The sequence below is a fragment of the Podarcis pityusensis genome (assembly GCF_964106645.2).
Source record: "Podarcis pityusensis genome assembly, chromosome: 8".
Lineage (NCBI taxonomy): Eukaryota > Metazoa > Chordata > Lepidosauria > Squamata > Lacertidae > Podarcis > Podarcis pityusensis.
The window spans coordinates 28266832-28285286 of record NC_138033.1 but is presented as its reverse complement, the minus strand read 5'-3'; the positions used below and the strand labels follow the sequence as shown (position 1 = coordinate 28285286).

Genomic DNA, 18455 nt, shown 5'->3' with positions numbered 1-18455 from the left:
ATTAGTTTATTGCAGTTTTTATTGCAGTTTGTTGGGTTTTTTTGTTTGCTTAAATCAGTATAACAAATGCAACCTTAGCAATACATAAAACCAGGATGGAGAGGGAAGGGAGAGTGGATTGGGTTAGTTGGTGTCTTGGCAATTTCATGGAGTGCTGCCCCCTGGAGGCTGGCCAAAGCATGTTATCAGATCAGCTGCTGGGAGTATTTTAAGTGTTTATTGGGGCAAGCAGGTAGGTAGAATAGACGTCGGTCTGAAAGTGAGAAAAGCTGCTTCCAATCTGAGTGGGCAAATACAGGGCTGAAGGGGCCAGTGGCCTAGTTCCTTATGAATCTGGGGCATATGTTCAATTAGTTTCTTAGGAGTAGCTGTGATGGGTTTTTATGTGGTGCTTGGGTTGCATTGAGTGCAGCCAAAGTCATCCCACCTCTTGATTGAGAGATGTACCAGTGGCTTCAGGGTTGAGGAGAACTCTCTGCCCATACAGCAGAGGACCAGCATGGCTGATAGAAAGTGACAGGAGCCTTATTAGACACTTGGCCAAAGACAGGGTGGAGCCAACCTGAGAGCTAAGAGCCACATGGGAATTTGAGATGTGTAAACAGAAACCTTTCATTTGAGAAGGGCAAGCAGAAAGTCACAGGCATCTCCAGGTAAGAACTAGTGATGTCTGATATTCTGGTGAGCTGCTGTCAGTCACTACTGACAATCATGGGCTAGATGGATCAATGATCTGACTTGGTATAAGGCTTGATGTGCTTACGAGTAGACAGCAGGCCGCCTGTCTGATCAGAACTGCCTTTCCTTTGTGAAATCCCCTGTAGGATATCTATAGATGGAGACCCTGGACTGTGAAGATGCTGGCTGACATTGGAACCCTAAGGTGTCCTTAACTTCCCTGGGCCACCTACTCACCTGTACATCTCCCCCATGTTGCGTACCAAGTGAGGGAGATTCTTTAGTACGGCATATGCGTTTTGTATTTTTCGTGTCTTGCATAAGAAGGAGCAAACCTGAAAAAACCAAAGTCCAACCTGGTCCAGTTTCTCAGAACTTGAGAGTCTCTCTCCATGAATTTGTCTAGTTCTGTTTTAAAGGCATCTGAGCTAGTGGTAGCCATCTCTACATCCGCAGGTTAGCTATGAACTGTGCGAAGAGAGATGTCTTTCGCCTGTCTTGAATTTACTGCCTGTCTATCATTGTAAAGTGATGTGTCCTGCCTGAAGGCTGCATCAGGCAAAGAAACAGGCAGTCCAAACAGGACAGGGCAGAAAGTGGAGACTGGTGGTCCATAACACATGGGACAGGCCTGGCCCTGATCTGCCAACTGCCCATCACTGCCCTAAAGCACAATGCTCACGGTAAAGTCTTAGTTGGTTTCTGGTCAGGACTCCATTCCCAGAGGAGCCCATGTGCTCAAATGGAGCCCTCGTCTTAGGGGAGGTCCCAAAGTGTGCTGAAGGTCCCTGGCTCTGTTCCTGCTACCTGCAGCTTGGGGGAACTGGGCCTTGACCCCAAATTTGATTCCATTCGCATTTAGAAGTGAACCTCCCTAATTCACACTTTCTGAGACAACATGTGCATCGAAGCACAGCCATCCTTTGAAATTCATACTTCTCTGAATGTTGTGATGCAGTTCTCTAACCTTGAAATGTGAACAAAATTGTATATACCAGAGTTAAGTGTGCATAAAAATGCATTTTCTGTGAAAACAGAATTCAAAAATGTATTATGTAAGAGGAAATTGCATTGCAAAAATGTGCATAGGCAAAATTACATACTAAGAAATCCGGACTAAAATGCTGCTTGATTATTACGAGGACATGCTTTTTAAAAAATTGCAAATGCGGAGAACTTAGGAGTTGAAAAAGGAGAAACTGAAATTGACAGATCCAGTCATCCCTACCACATACATATAAATTAAAACCCTAGGATGGTTTTTACACTGCAAACTATCACCAGCAGAATGGATGTGCGTGGAATACATATTTATGTTTTTTGATGCTTAGTCCTCCTCCACAGGCAGGTGATAGTTGTATGTTTATTAATGATTCCGCCCCCAAACAGACTGGTTGGAGTTGGGTTAGAAGGGAGCATATGTTCTGCCTCGGGGCACAGGAACAAGCACTGAATCCCCACTGACAGGGGAGATGGGAGAGGCTGTGTTGGAAGAGGGCAGAGTGGCAGCCTCTGGAATAAAATGAAAAGGGGTCCCACGTTAAGCCACAGAACAAAAGAGTTTGCAGAGGGGGTGGGGTTTTCAAAACAGAGTCATCAGTGGGACACTTTTTCTAGGAGCTTCATCATTTGTTATTTTATATTTATATTTTTAGGAAGAATTCAAATGAAGTACCTGGGTTTTCTCATCCCCCCCCCCAACTGATTAGCTTTCAGTGGTGGTGGTGTTTTTATAAACAATAAGTTTATAAACCTAAGGGAGAAGAAAATGAAAAATAAAAAGACCATGCATGGGTTGATTTTAATGATAAAATAAATGACATGTCAAACAGTCCTGAGGAACCTGCGCCCCCCCCCCATATTGTTGGACTCCCAACTCCCATCAACCCCAGCCAGCAGGGCCTTGAGGCCTTTTCTAGTGGCCCTCAGCACCATTTTACATCCCTCCCAGCCCTTATCAAAGCCTGGGGTAAATGAGGTGCTGGGCTTTGGGAAGGAGGCGTGAGGGCTCTGACTGGGTCCCAGAGGCTTCCCACCTGCTTCTCAAAGCTTAGTTAGCACTTTCCAAGCTTTGGGAAGGTGGGAGGGCTCCAGGACCCTGCCAGAGCCCTCATGCCTCCTTCCCATAGCCTGATGTGCCTCTCAGGTGGATTTGGGAAGGCAGCACAAGGGCTGGGAGGGGCATCAAACTTCGGCCTTGCTCCAGGACAAGGCAGTGTGCGGCCTGCAGTTTCCATGTCTAAGTACTCTAGCAACCCACTTTGGATGAAAAGTTGGGCTACCATGATCTAGAGGACCACAGCTTCCCCACTCCTGGTGTATAATTTCAGTATGTAGCTTGGCAGCAGTGGAGTCCTAGGACTGAGCCCCAAAGCTATAGCTCAACTCCCCCCTGTCCCCCACGCCCAGATCCTTCCACTTCACTTGTTGAGAACCCTGAGCATGAGATTTAGTGTTGGGTGCAGCATTCAGCATCTGAAAATCAGCTGGTTTTGTTTTCTAAAAATAGTTTCTAGTCCTTATGCCCATAGGCATGAGCTTGAAAGTGTGTGATGAAAGCTCAGAAGTCAGAGGGGCTGTATATCCCCTCCACTGGCAAGGGGGCTGGGCTTTGTGCCCCAAACATAATTCAAGCAACCACAATATATGGGGCTAGATGACGGGGGCGGCATACCTTAGTGCAAATGGCGGCTCCGTGGCCTACAGCTGTGCTGGCTGAAGCTTATGGGAGTTGTAGTTCAAACCATCTGGAGGTCACTGGACCAGTGGAGGCTGGAGTGGAACATTTGCATGCTTTTCTTAAGTTTCCACAAGTAAAAGGCTTAGCAGGATCTTCATTAATGAAACCAGATCTTTCCAGGAGGGGGTCTGATTTCCCCTTGGGGCTTCAAGCCCCCATTAGCCCCCTGTGGCTGCAGCCTTCCTGCCTGGGTTTGCATGGGTCAAAAAGGTTTTTGATTTGCATCATGAACAACAGCCCTGTCTTGTCCAGAGCTCTCTTAAGAAAAGCGGTTGCTTGGGAAGTAGCAAATACCCGCAATTTCAGTATAGGTTTCTGCTTTGTTTTTGTGTTGTTTTTACTTTTTAAAACGAGCAAGGAAAAAATAAATAAATAAAGCTAGCGCATTCAAGAGTTTCCTCTGCTCCACAGACAGCTGGCTCGAGTTAAGCGACATGAATGCACTTATTGGATAACTACCTAATGGCACATTAGCACCGAACCAAATGCCTTAAAATGTCAGTTCCCATTTTGGAAGACGGCTACATTTGTTTTAATGGTTAACAGTGGTCCAATTGTGTGGGTAGCACTCAGAACCAGGAGCTAGATCTCAATAAATTAAAATAATGGACTATATTCCACTTCATGTTTCAAGCAGAGCATAGGGATGTGAATGAAGCTTGTGTCTTTCAAAGTTGCTTACAAAATACCACGTCATTTGCTATCTCGCGCCCTCGTTGAGGTGGGTGCACATGGATTGAGATTCCATGAGTGGTCTCAGGATTATGATGCTCTGGGCCCAGTGGCGGAGAGCAGGCGGGGGCGGGGCTGGCGTGCGTCCCGGGGGCGTGGAGCCCAGCGCAGTGGGGGGGTCCACCCACAATGGAACCCCACCGGGATCGCGCTGCTGGGGGCAGTGTGTTCCCCCTGCACTCCTCTTCCTCCACCAGTGTCTGGGCTGTATTATGAAATAATAATTTTTGGGGGGAAATAGTAATAAATCCTATGTTAGCTTCAGTTATGCAAGTAATCTGCTTTACACATACACAAACATTTTTGCAGTAAAATTCCGTAAACCAAAATGTGTTATCACTGACATGGCTGGAACTCATGTTGCAAATTTTGGCATTGCACGGTGTGCTGCCAAATTTTAGACCCTAAAGTCCGCCGCTGAGAAGGCTTAGGCCCCAGGTCCAGTCCTTGGCTTCTTCAAGCAGAGCTGGGCGATTCATCTTGCCTGAAATCCTGGAGAGCCACTTCTGGTCAGTGAAGACAATATTGAGCTAGATGGAACAAAGTTACGACTCCATATACGGCAGCTTCTGATGACTCTGTGTCCTGCCCATTGATTTCAGTAGGTGTACTCTTAGTAAGTTGCAAGAGTCTTGGGTGGATGCACCCATCCTTCCCAGAGATACTGAAATGGAACCAGGATTAATTTGCTCTCTTTATTCAGAGGGTGCAGCAAGGATCTTTCTTGTAATAATCTGATAAACCAGATTCTTGTGGCAGCTGCGAAAGACCCGGGCAGATACACTATCTGCAAATGGAATGATATGGTGTGGTACTTGGCTTTGACTAACAAGACTTACAAAAATATACTTTCAGCACTGATTCGTTTGTATTTATTTCCTTTATTAACACTTGCTTGAAGAAACTTGGACCTCCTGTAACTCAGACATATTTTTGGCTTGGTTATTTAATTTAAGATGTTTCTGTGGAGAGGGGGAGTGGCCTGGGGGAGAGGGAGAGAGTTTTGAGGGCTAGATACTGAGGACTTGGGAGCTGCTATCTTTTATGCTGCAGAGGAGTGAATCTCAGCCCTGTGACATCTCCCATTGTGGCTGGGAAAACAAACCCCTCTTCTGCATCAGTCATAAAAACTTTGTAGCAGGGGGGAGAAGTTGGGGCCTGGCCCAGTCTGTGCAACTGAGGCTGTTTGGATTCCTCTCCCTCCTGTTGTGTAAAAGATCCCTTAATAAGGCTCAGTCTGTTTTCCAGACAGGTGCCTCGTACCAGGGGAGAAGCAGGTAAATAAGCCAAGCTAATTGCTAAATAGCTACTTGCCGACTCTGACAGGAGAGCAACAGCAGGAGCAGCTGAGGTTAAGAACTTACAGGAAGGGGAGGGAAGCCCTCCGATTCTGGCAAACTTAACCTAGGCAGACATCTGTAGGTCTTCCGTCCCCATCCATTCACTCGCACACATTTAAATCGTCTCTTCTCCCACACTGGGGCAACGCTCAGCGTGCCCAATTGTGAACGTAAACACACAAAAGCAAACACGATGGTGCTGAACACGTAGCTCCCAAAAGCACAAGACTGCTGCTTTTAGGGCCCATATGCTCTACACATTTAAAGCAGTATCACACCACTTTAAACAGTCATGGTTTCTCCCAAAGAATCCTGGAACTGCAGATTGACAGAATCCAACAACATCTGCAGGACCACAGGCCAGTCACCACAGCTTTAAAGGGTATAACCTGCGTTGTGAAGCAATGGTAGACAAAGCAAATTGGTAGTCGACACAAATGTTTCAAAGCAGGTGCTGGATGGGAAAATCCACTTGAGCTGCTGAGATAATGTCTAGCTCAGCCCTTAATCATTCCTTATATGCCTCTGAAATAATCCCCCCCCAAAAAAGGATGACATTTCTGTTTTGACTAAAACATCTATACCCTTTTCTTACATGGTTTTAGACACACTTTTGCCACCACCACTATTTGAGAGGAGGTGGTACAACTGTCTGAAAGGAAAATGGGCAAACCAATTTAGGTTTGGAGTAGCTATTACCAAGTTAAAGAGGGGGACATACATGGTGGAAACAAAAATATTCCTAGTTTATATGGCCATGCATTTGAATTTTTTTGTGGTTACAAATGCCGCAAATTTCTAACAAGGTGTTTAATGTTGCTTTCTAATTAATGAGAGGATTCAGGGGTATTATTGGGGGGGGGGCAGGATTCTGCTCCCTTAAAGGCCAATTAGACCTGTTTTCTTTATAAAGTACAAAACCTGTTTTTACAGGTGAAAGAAAAATGTATGCCCCCACCTACCCCAGCTTAGATTTTTTGTATTTGAGTATATCTGATATTCCTGCATTTGAGCATTCATATTTACCTCAGTGTTTCCTTTCCAAGCTTTGAGGGAACAGCAGGCAAATTGGCTGTGAAAATGTGACTGGGATGAATCACTGAATGGATAAATCCCCCAAATATTTGCTTCAGCTGGCTAAAGATTTGAGGTTAACCGCTGCCAATGGTTTTAGTAAGGCAGCTGCCCCCCTAGTCCCCTTCCATATCTCATTTGCTTCCAAAAAATATTAAGGCAATTAAACCAAGAGGTCTTTTATGTGTAGTTTTTTAATAACAAAACAAAAGGCTGCCTGCTTTATGCTCATGATGACCTGGGAAGACAATGATAAGTTGTTCTTTCAAATGTGTTCAACTGATGTCTTCAAGTTCAATCTTGTGGAAACCATAATGAACGAGTCTTGCAAGGTGTGATTACCTGTGGTAGTTGTACACATAGATGTCATGCATGAGAAGATAGCACTCAACGACAGCTTCTGATACAGTTCCCCTTCCCTTAAGTGGTTCCCTCCAGACATATCTGAACTATGGTGAGATCACTTGAGAGCCCACAGTGATGGCAGACATGAGGCCCCTCTGGGAGAGAGCCTTCTGTACCCCTGGTGGAGTTTTTGGATGTTAACAACTGAGTCTTGGAAGCAAACCACTGGTTCGCCTTTTGGAGCAGGGTGATGTTCTGTACTTGATTATTCCATTTTTGAAGTGGTATCTTACCTCCTGTTTAGTCTCAGTTACCTAATTATGTTGGCTTATTTGTATTGCTTTATATATTGTTTAGTTTGAGCTGTTAAATTAGGTTAGCTTATTTGTATTGGGAGGGATTCCACACTGCTTTCTTCCAATTGTTTCATCCGTGCAAGCATTTCCAGTTGCCTGGTGGAACAATTTCCCCTCTTCCCCACCCTGCATGCTCTGTTGTGGGAGATTATCCAACCCTCACAAGGAACTGGGGGACAGGGGGCACAGGGAAAAGAGAAGGGAGAAAGTCCCATTGCACTAGCAGGACTGGTTGCACTGGTTCCTGCTGGTATGGCAACTTTGTTGAATCTGGCCCATAGTTTTCAACAATGTTGTGTGGATTGATTATTTTAAAGGACTTACTGATATTAGAAACAGTTATAGATAATCATAATATGTTTTGAATTGTTACGCTTACTGTTCATTTCATATGTTGTGAGCCACTTTGGGCATAATTTTCTGGAGAAATGACATACAATTAGATAGATGATGAAGATGGTATCTGTGAAAATGGAAAGGAATAGATTATTTCACAATAAAGGGCTGAAGTTGTTAACATACCCTTCCATGTTGCTTCTCTATGGTTTTGTAACCATAGCAGTATTAATGCCCATGTAGGTCTATTGGCTGTATTGCTAGTGGTAGAAATTTTGAATTCAGAAGCAAGATATAGCTCAGAGTTCTAGACCATGCAAACCAGGCGAGGACAGAGTGATAGGATCCCTGATGTCAATTGTGGCTTCTCTGTATCCTATTATTCTAGTCTTAGTCATTTCTTCACATTTCCACAGCAATTTGTAACTATATATATATATTAAAATATATATATAGTTACAATGAAAATTTACCAGCATTTTAGTGCAAATTTATCCTAATAAAAACCTTTGTTTTCAGTTCTAATTCACACAATTCCCCCCAAAATAATGCATTTTTATGTTTTGCCCAAAATTTTATGCACAAGTTCCCTATTATATGCATCTTTGTACATGCAAGTTGATTAGAGAACTGCATCACAAAATTTGGAGAAATATGAATTTTGAAGGATAGCTATGTTTTTGGTTTGTGAAGTGTGAATTAGGTAGTTTCTCATTTATTTGCAGACAAAATCACATTTCTTCCCCATCGCTGCTGATGTGACAACAGCCCCTTAACACTGCATTGAGAAAGCCTTTTCTTTACTGCTGTTTGTAACAGGATTGGGCTATCCCTCTTTTCCTCCCTTTCCTGTGGGCTCCAATGGAACTGTTCAGCAGAAAGATGAGGTGGATGGATAACTCAGGTATTGCCATAGATATTTGGCCCCTGAGAATACAAATATCACCTTTTTCAATAATGATGAAATCAATGCAGTAAACATTTTCCTCAATATGTCAACTCATCCCAGAGTGCTCGCTTTCGGGCTTTTCATTTTTGTTCTCATAGATCCAACTCTGACTATTCCATCGTCAACATTACAAACACAGAGATGGAGGGGCTTGTTTCCAAATAAAAAGAGGTTTTATTAAGATAATGACTGACATTTTTTTGTTTGTTGTGGTGGTGGCATTGTACATCTATTGCAGCTTTTTAAGAGAGACAACAGCAAGTACAAAAGGAAAAGAAAAAACCAAACCGGGCTAAATGTCTCTAATCATTAGTGTCACAGGCTATTGTCCATGCTACCAGGTTCTGTATCCAAAACTTCATTCCAGAAAATTCCAAAGACTGACTTAGTTTTCAAAAAGTTTTTTTTAAAAGAAGTCCCAACTTAATTGGATATAAATAACGCGCACTGGACATTTTAAAACTTTGATTTAATTACACATAAATAAATATATACAGATTTCAAAACAGTTCGGTTTGGCCTCCTTCAAGTTCTTTCTTGTGCTTTAATTGTTTATTAATTTATTATTATAAGTATAATCATTTATTCATTATTTAATATTACTAAAAAATTTGAAAACTCAAGGAGTGGAGGCTGGTGGTGTAATCTCACTCATCCTGGGTCCAGGTCAGCTGAATGACAACTCGACAGAACAGAGCGTTTGCAGGGAACTCTGTTCCTTTTAGGGGGGAAACTGCTGAAACGTGTGTATTGGTGTGTCGGTCTAAATCAGACAAAACCCACTGTGATTTCCAATTGGTCAAAATGTGCAAACGAAGTCGCAGAGCTGCACAGTGGCAGTGGAACAGGTGAGGTTCCTTCTTCCTTGACCCATAAATCTGCAACGGAGGTGAACATCAGCAGACACCTTGCTTGCTCTTTCTGCCTCATCTTTCTGGGCCTGTCCCATGAGGCAAATTAAAAACATCCCCCTGCCCTTCTTGATCCCACTAAGACCTCTTCATTTTACATTGCTCACTTCTCTCTTGGAACAGCTCAACATTGCATGATTATGGGCTTTTCAAAGAAAATGTATTTTTTTAAAAAAGAAAAAGTAATTGCACATGTAACCTGGCTTTTGGTATCCACTACTGAATACCCAAAGTGTCAACGGCAACCACCAACTGCTCTTGATTTTACTTCCATCTCTGTGAGGCCCATGTGGATGTTCCTCCTTCTCCAGTCACATTTTGTTGAGTTGGTTTCAGAGATGCATCTGTCACAGTTCAGAAAACATGGCAAGAGAAAAGGGGGGGGGGTCTTCGCTGTTGCTGCTTTTCTTTTCCCAACGTCGATAAGACCCAAGCCTCCTATCTCATGAACTGGGAAAGGGGAAAAACCCTCTGACTGGGTAGGCTGGGGAACTGTGGCGTCATTTCCGATGTTTCACTTCCTTTTCTGATGTTTTGGAGTCGCCGACTGGGTGGCCGTTGCCTGTGCTGTTCATGAACATTTTATCGAGCCCTTTGAGCGACTCCACCAAGTAGTTTTGGAACGCTGTAAGTGCCGCGCAGATTGCCGGCCCCCCAAAACCATGAGTTATTAAGCTGAAGTGGGTCAAGCAACTCTGAACTCCGGGTTCCAGAATGAGGGAAGGGCGGCTGTTTCCAAGTGGAGAGCGATCTTGGGCCATCAAATCGGCAAACTCTTTGCAGATTTGCCTAGAATGAGAAAGGGGAGATATAACCTTAAGTAAAACAAGACAAAAAATGACACAAGCAGGTGTAGCTTGGCAGCTCCACTGCCACGGGCTGGGGATTGCTTCCCCTCTGTGGCAGGAGGAGGAGCTGCCATGTCCCAGGCTCACACGGCAGCAGCACATCTGGCATCATATCTACACATAGCAACATGTTTACATTTTAGCTAAATTGTGCCTTAGAACAGAGGTGAGTAGACGGCTCTTGAGATAGAAACTGCAGGAGCAGAGATTGCTCTTGTGCTCTGGTCCTGCTTACTGGTTTCCCACAGGTATCTGGTCGGCCACTGTAAAAACAGGAAACTGGACCAGATGGGCCATTGGCCTGACCCAGCAAGACTCTTCCTATGTTCTTAGGGATTGCAGTAAATTAACAAGTGTTTCTGATTCCCAGTGGTTCATTGATAGCAAATCCAAAAAGCCCCACTGAAATGAGGCTGCTGAAATCAAGAAACCTTAGGGCAGGGGTAGGGTACCAAAGGCCAAATGTGGCCCTCCAAACCTCTCTGTTTGACCCCTCAAAAGTCTCTCCTGGCCTGGCTTCACAACCAATAACTTTTGCCTAGTTGGAATTTGTCCAGCACTGATAACTCCTTTGCCTTCAGTTGGTGGATGTTGGGGTACCAGTGAAAAACAATTTAGATCCCACAAGGCTAAAGTCTGCTCTTTCCTGCCTTTGAGAACTAACAGCTTAGACTCTTCACAGAGTATTTTGTGTGTGTGTACTTGTAACCAGTATAATTCATAGCTGGTGAATCTGACTTCTCCAATAGGAGAGTCTGCAAATTTATAATTTGCAGCCTACAATTCATTTGGTGATTTTATGAAACAACAATTTTCTGATTGCTTTTGAGAGTTTGGTGGGCAGAGAAATTGCCTGGAAACTGTCTTGTGATGGGATCTGTCTTACAGAATTTGGAACACCAAGCTAAACACTGAAATACAGGCCTGCCCAGAAAATTGTTCAGCACATTTGGGGATCTTTCCACCTGGGAATCTGTATACAATGAAGGCAGAGAATGAGGCATGTTTGGTATGTCTGTGTGAGAACTACAAAGCTTCTTCCCCAGGAGATTCCACCAGATTCTGTCTCAAATTCTTTTTAAAGCATTGTAAAATTTTCTTTGGACCAGGCTTGAGCAGTGATCCAACATTTTCTTTTATACTTTTACTGGATGTTGGCTTTAGCAGATTGTTAACTTGGAACATCAGGATAATACAACTTACATCAACGAATGCCGGGCTGGGGAACCTTTGGAGTTGTAGGACTCCAGCCCCATCAACCCCAGCCAGCGTAAGCAATGGTGAGAGATGATGGGAGAGTAGCAGATGAGCAACATCTGGAGAGTCAAAGGTTCCCCATCCTTCAGCTACTAACTAGTTAACAGTACAATCCTACAATGTCTACTCAGAAGTATGTCCCACTAAGTTCAATAGGGCCTACTCTCAGATAACCGTTTGTAGCTTTGCAGCCTAAATAGTTCACAACCATCATAACAGAACTGCAAACAAAAATAGAAACCAGGGAATTGTAAATAATATTTAAATAAGTAAACATAAGAGCTGCAAAAGATTCCAGGGAGAATTTGGAAGCTATTTCAAATATAAAAGTATTAAATGTTCAAAGAAACTATTTGAAATTATTACCTTAAAAGCTCTCTGCATGGCCTAAGATTAACATTATCCTTCACAGAGTTGAATTCCACATTTAAAAATTCTATTTCCAAAAGAAAGTCACATTTGAATTCTGACATTGTGCCAGGGAAATGTTTGTTTAAGCCAGACTACAGCAACCTTCCAGGTGTCCTAAACTAGAGTTCCCAACAGCCAAAATTAATTCAAAATTAATTTTCACAACTGTGGCTCTCCCTTTTTTGGAGACTCGCCCTTTTAAGGCAAAAGGGGGAAGGGTAATTGTATGGACTCTATACTCACTTGGTTGCTAAAAGCATGTTCTTCCGAGCATGAAGCTCACCGGGGTCGGAGTGCTGGCGGCAGAGGTACTCCGCTGCAGCTTTAGCTGGGAACTCTGTTTCGCACACATAACCGAAATCTCGGGCGAGGTGAACAGCCTCACCTGCAAAAGAAATATATTCATGAGCATGTATGGTCTTGTCTGCTACTGATACTCAGCATAATCAACTCTGCATGGGGTGGAGCTCATAGGGATGTCAATTTCATTTTCTCTCAGTTTCTGATTTTTCTAAGCCAAACTCCCAACTTATCACTATCTCATGGTGAGAAAGTCAAAGTCGCTTGGCAATATCTCTCTTTGTGTATTTTGCTTGTGATCAGGAGAGTTCTATATAAAGCAGAGTAGCCTTTGGAGAGGCAGACTCTTAAAAGCATGGGTGAAATATGTTAATTTCAGTTTCTCAGTTTCTTGTTTTTCCACTCTGAAATTCAGTCCTCCAAATTATCACATCACTGTTTTAAAGAAAGTCCTCATGAAAATACATCAGCAGTTTAGTGCATTTTTATCCTAATATACACGTCTGGATACAATTTTGCCCATTGTACACATTTTTCGCAAAGCAATTCTTCCCTTCATAAATTCATTTTTTACGTTATGTTCACTAAAACATGCATTTTTATGCACACTTAACAAGAAGATGCATTTTTGCACATATTACTTGGATGGAAAACTGCATTGCAAAATCTGGAGAAGCATGAATTTCGAAGGATGGCTGTGTTTCAGTTCACATCTTGTTTTAGAAAGTGCAAATTGGGTAAATTTGCCTTAAAATGTGAACTGAATTTAATTTCTGCCCATCCCTATGTGTGGGTCTCTAGACTTTTCAACAGCATGAATAAGCAGGGCTATCAGCTAAGTATAAATCTCCTGCTCTTTGATTGACCTGACTGAGCAAAGCAATTGATGTATTATGAAAGCCTCAACATAGGTGCCAAAATTTAGTAAATAAGGTCACAATTTAGAAAACAAAAGCTGCTGCTTATTGTTAGAAGAAAATTTATTTGTAATGTTTTAAAAGCAGATATACTAATAGTATATATATTGCTGGTTCTTACATAGTCCAAACAGCAGTATACTGTGTACACACACACACACACACACACACACACACACACACACACACAGAGTATAGGTCAAAGTGCTGGTTTTGACTTATAAAGCCTTAAACGGCTCAGGACTGCCAGATCCTGTGCTCATCATCTGAGGCCCTTTGTGTACCTCATCCATGAAAAGTCTGGAAGGTGGCAACACAAAAATCGTCCTTTTCTTCAGTGGCTCCCTCTTTTGGGAATGCTCTCCTCAGGGAGGCTTGCCTGATGCCTTCATTACATATCTTTAAATGCCAGGCAAAAACATTTCTTTTTAACCAGATCTTTGGCTGATTAACATTCGATGTCCTTTTAAATGTGTTTGTGGGAAGGGGGTTATTGGTTTGGTTTTTTGTTCTTGTTCATGTTATGTATTTTGTGTTTCTCATTTTGTATTTTTATGTTGTGAAGCGCCCTGTGAACTTCAGATGAAGGGCAGTATACAAATTTATTATATACAAATTAATAATAATAATAATAATGGCGCGCACACATGGGAAGCATCAGCACAGGGGGAGAATCGTAGAATTGGAAGGGACTCTGAGGGCCATCTAGTCCAACCCATAGCTGTCAACCTTCCCTTTTTTTGCGGGAAATTCCCTTATTCCAGCGCCGTTTCCTGCTGCTTCCCGATGCTATCACAGATTGTTAGATATCCTGTAGACTATCCCCAGGACAGGTGAGGCTGCTGATCCCTTATTTTCAAATCTGAAAGTAGACAGCTATGGTCCTGCAACGCAGGAATGTCAACTAGATCATAGTAACAGATGGCCAACCAACTTCTTAACAACCTCTGTGGAAGGAGAAACCATCACCTCTTGTGGGAGCACAGGGGAATTGTTTTGCTTCTTATATTATGTATTTTGTGGTTTTATGCTGTAGAAACACCCTGTGAAATTTTAATAATAATAATAATAATAATAATAATAATAATAATAATAAATAATAATAATACTGGAGCTCGAAGGTTTGCAGAAGTACAGAAAATCTACAGGGGCGTGACTGTAAGAGGGCCCAGTGACAACTGAGTATTCTCAGCAGGCATAGGGGAAACCAGGGGGTGTAGAATTGAAAGGAGTGGCTGGAAGCCTGAATACAGTCCCATGCCCACTGCCCCACTGCAGAAAAGGAGCACTTAGGTCCCAAAATCTGATACAGATGGTTCCCTATTGTGTTGCTTGGACACGTCTCCCTATCCCAAGTACAGTGGAGTACATTTTATTTTTTTGAACATTTATAACCCACTTCTAATCCATTAGAATATCAGAGCAGGGTACAAAGCATAAAATAACTTAACTGAATGATGAAACAATGCAAAATTCCTAAAGCATAGGACAGAACTGCCAAGCGTCCTCTTTTGGTTCAAATGTGCACACAGCCATGAGAACTAGAAACTTGAGAAAGTTTTTAAGCAACTTAAAAAAGCTGGTTCTGCTTGGGTATCCAAGAGCAGATTCTGCTTAGAACGGCTAAAGAGCAGCCTGGCTTCCCACCACAAGCAGGGTGGAAGCAATGCTCTGGCAACTAGGTTAATGCACTTGGGATGGATGGCATAATCCAGCAATCAGCAGGGGAGCGGAGATGAATTAACTCTGTCTGTCTAACCAGGGTTTCAGAAGCTGAGCATGATCAATTGCCATCAGCTCTGATTACTTCCGCAGGGATGCCTGAAGATGGATCAATTTCACCGATGAGAGGGCATTTCCATGGAATGATGGAATACCCCAGCCAGAGCGCCTAAGGAAGCCTCAGTGCTCATCGCAGACAATGCAGACAGGGCCATCTCTTTCTCTTACTCCTCTTGCCTTCCACGTGAAAAGCCATCAGATGTGGACCCTCCTACCCAACCCCAGCAAAAAGAAAAACACACTACTCTATGGTTGATCTGGGGTTGCAACACAGCTGGAAAAGGGGGTGGAGTAGAGCTTTACATGCCACCCAAACAGAGAGAGGATTTGAGGAACCTCTGCATATTATTATTATTTATTGAATTTGTTAGTTGCTTTATCTTGCCCAGGGCAACCCAAAGCAACTTATAACCAACCAACCAACCAAACAGACAGACAAAATCTCCACACAGATACATTAAAACCAAGAGAAAGAAGGAAATGGATTACAAACATACATGCAGGGCTTTTTTAAAAGCCAGAACTCAGTTCCAGCACCTCTCAGGTGGGCACCATTGTCATTATAAAGGAACAAGGGAAGTGTTCAAAGTGAGTTCCAGCACCTCTTTTTCTAGAAAAATAGCACTGTATATATATGAGCATGCTAATTTGCATGTATAGCTGCAAACTGAGAAATAATGACTATAATTTAAACAGAGGTTTATCTGTTCCCCAACCCTGTCCTGCAGGCTCACAGGTCATCGTCAGGATGTTTTGTAGGGGGTTTACAAATTTATTTATCATTTAATATAGAAATTCCTAAATTCTGCCTAAGGATCCCCCTTTAATATGTAGAAAGCTCTTTGTTATTGTTGAGCGGTCCAGCTTGGCTCCCATACAGCTTTGCTATTACAGTGGTACCTCGGGTTACAGATGCTTCAGGTTACAGATGTTTCAGGTTACAGACTCCGCTAACCCAGAAATAGTACCTCGGGTTAAGAACTTTGCTTCAGGATGAGAATAGAAATCGTGCTCTGGCGGCGCGGCGGCAGCAGGAGGCCCCATTAGCTAAAGTGGTACCTCAGGTTAAGAACAGTTTCAGTTTAAGAACGGACCTCCAGAACGAATTAAGTTCTTAACCCGAGGTACCTCTGTATCTGTAATAATGGTTGGGGAACAACCCTCTCCTGCTTTGGCCTTATCCTCCCCTGTCGCAAGTAAGCTTAAAGAAAGGACCCAATTGTGTGACGGTGGCTATTTTAGAATGTCAAATTGCCACACAGGGACTGTAATGGAGGGGACGGCAGCATGTGAGCAGTTTGTGCCTTCTTTCCCCAGCTGCCCCCTTTGAAAATCTATCCGCTCTACATGTCAGACAGGTCTAGGAGAAATGTCTTATATACATGAATGGGACCTTTTCCTGCTAAGCATGAATGTTGGGTGGGATAGGGGGCAAGGAGGGGAGACCATGGATCAGACCCAAAGGCTCTGTAGGATGCAACTGGCCTGTGAGTCCCACGGTCACCCATACATTGATGTATATTGCTGTTTTAAATAATACTAATCTATCAAAGGAGAAAGTGAGATATAGTTAGATTTTTTAATTTTTATTCTACTTGTTTTCTCTCATTTAAAGCTGGGGGGTATCCTTGGCTTTCACAGCCAAAACAGGATTTATTGTTAGAGTGTGCCATAGTAAGAATGATGCACCCTTAGTGGAGCCCACCTAAACTGGAAGGAGAGGCGCCAAAACCAGAAATTCATGCAAAAAATCAAAGGACAGACTCTGCACTTTGTAAGTCACTTTGGGTAAGTTTTTGTGGGGAGGAAAGTGAGTAACAAATGTGAAGAAGTAGTACAGGCAGGACCCTGGGGCTGTCAGGGCTTGGTTGAAATGTAAGGCTAGCCCTTTCGATATGTAGGGCTAGCCTTGTTCCTTGGTCAAACATGCCATCATCTGTAATTTACTCCAACCCCCCTGAACAGCAGCCAGTGACAGCTCCCAGCTGTCTGGGCTGAGTCAAAAATGTGTCTTTCCCTGTCCTCCTTTTCTTCTGATGGTAATCAACCATTCAAAGGAGCCAGGCCCAACTGCCTGGGGAACAACCGCTGCCTCACAGACCTGTTCGTTTCATTTGCTGCCAACAAAAGAGATGGGCTATTCCTCCTTGGCAGCTGCCTTTTGGGCCACAATGGATTTCAGAGCAAAGCAAATGCACAGTCCAAAAACTCCTGTCACCGTATGTGTGTGTGTGTGTGTGCGCGCACACACACACTTCTCACATCGAGGTTGCCAGGATGACAACCTCTCTCGTTTACCATGAAGGCCAGAGAATAACCCCATCCTGCCTCCTTAGTTCCCTTCAGGTGCCTGTTAGTTAATCTTTTGCCCATATTAATCACAGATTAATCAGGGCCCATTTCTGTGCAGGGTGATGATGCCAAAGACATCTCTACTTATACAGTGGTACCTCAGGTTACAGACACTTCAGGTTACGGACTCCGCTAACCCAGAAATAGTACCTCAGGTTAAGAACTTTGCTTCAGGATGAGAACAGAAATTGTGTGTTAAATTTTTATTTTGCCAGGTCTTTGACCTTAACTGAGTTTCTCTCCTGCTGTTTGAAGTTTTATCCTCTGTATTTGTTACTTTTGTGCTTTCATTTTTAGAGTTGTCTCCAATGCTATTCTTACTCAGGACAGACCCATTGACCAGCTTAGGTCCATTCATTTCAATTATTCCACTCTGAGTAGAACTTAGGGAAGCTTTTAATGTTTAAAAGACTATTGTATTTTAATATTCTGCTGGAAGCTGCCCAGAGTGGCTGGGGAAACCCAGCCAGATGGGCGGGGTATAAATAGTAAATTATTTATTATTATTATTAGGTAGCTACAGCCAATAATATTTACTGCTGGTTTTATATTCGATTTTAAATCTTGTTATAAGCCACCTTGGGGGAGTTTTAATGGCTAAGGCACAACATGTGTTTTAAAGAAGCATATAAATGCAGCACCCCGCAAATCCCACAGACAGGGTATCGAAGACAAATAATATGAAGCCCTCTCATGTCTAACAGGAGAGGATATTTTGAGCACCAAACACCCCGTGCATCCTCCAAGAAATCCACTGAGCTCCCGAACGGAAGGAGCCTTACCTTCCACCAGTGACGTTAGCAAGGTGACATTAGCTGCTTTACGCCTCCCAGCAGGTAGATTTAATCCTATCTTCTCCAACCTTTCCCTTAAACACCTTCCACCATTTTTAGATTTTGCCCTAGAAGAGGAAAGCAGAGAGATAAGACAACTTGAGCGGATGGGAAAGAAAAATAGCGGTGTGGGCATATGGGGAGAAACCATACATTATTATTATTCATTGTTCTTCTACAACCACAGGGTAATTCAGAAGTCTATTTCGAGATGCAAAGACACTAAAAGGCTACACCATACATTTAAAGCACACGGCCTCTCCCAAAGAATTCTGGGAACCGTAGTTTTTAAGG

General features: G+C 43.1%; 1 protein-coding gene across 5 annotated transcripts in view; it reads right to left on the bottom strand.

Annotated features, from left to right (window-relative positions):
• Positions 1–8701: 8701 nt before the first annotated feature.
• Positions 8702–18455, bottom strand: part of TFAP2E (transcription factor AP-2 epsilon) — a 70436-nt gene continuing 60682 nt past the window's right edge. For all 5 annotated transcript variants that reach the window (XM_081015651.1, XM_081015653.1, XM_081015650.1 and 2 more), the window contains 3 exons: positions 18111–18229; positions 12221–12362; positions 8702–10250 (listed from right to left, as the gene is read on the bottom strand). In XM_081015651.1, the coding sequence (XP_080871777.1) occupies positions 9962–10250; positions 12221–12362; positions 18111–18229 (550 nt within the window). In that variant the 3' untranslated portion in view covers positions 8702–9961. The remainder of the gene's footprint in view (positions 10251–12220; positions 12363–18110; positions 18230–18455) is intronic.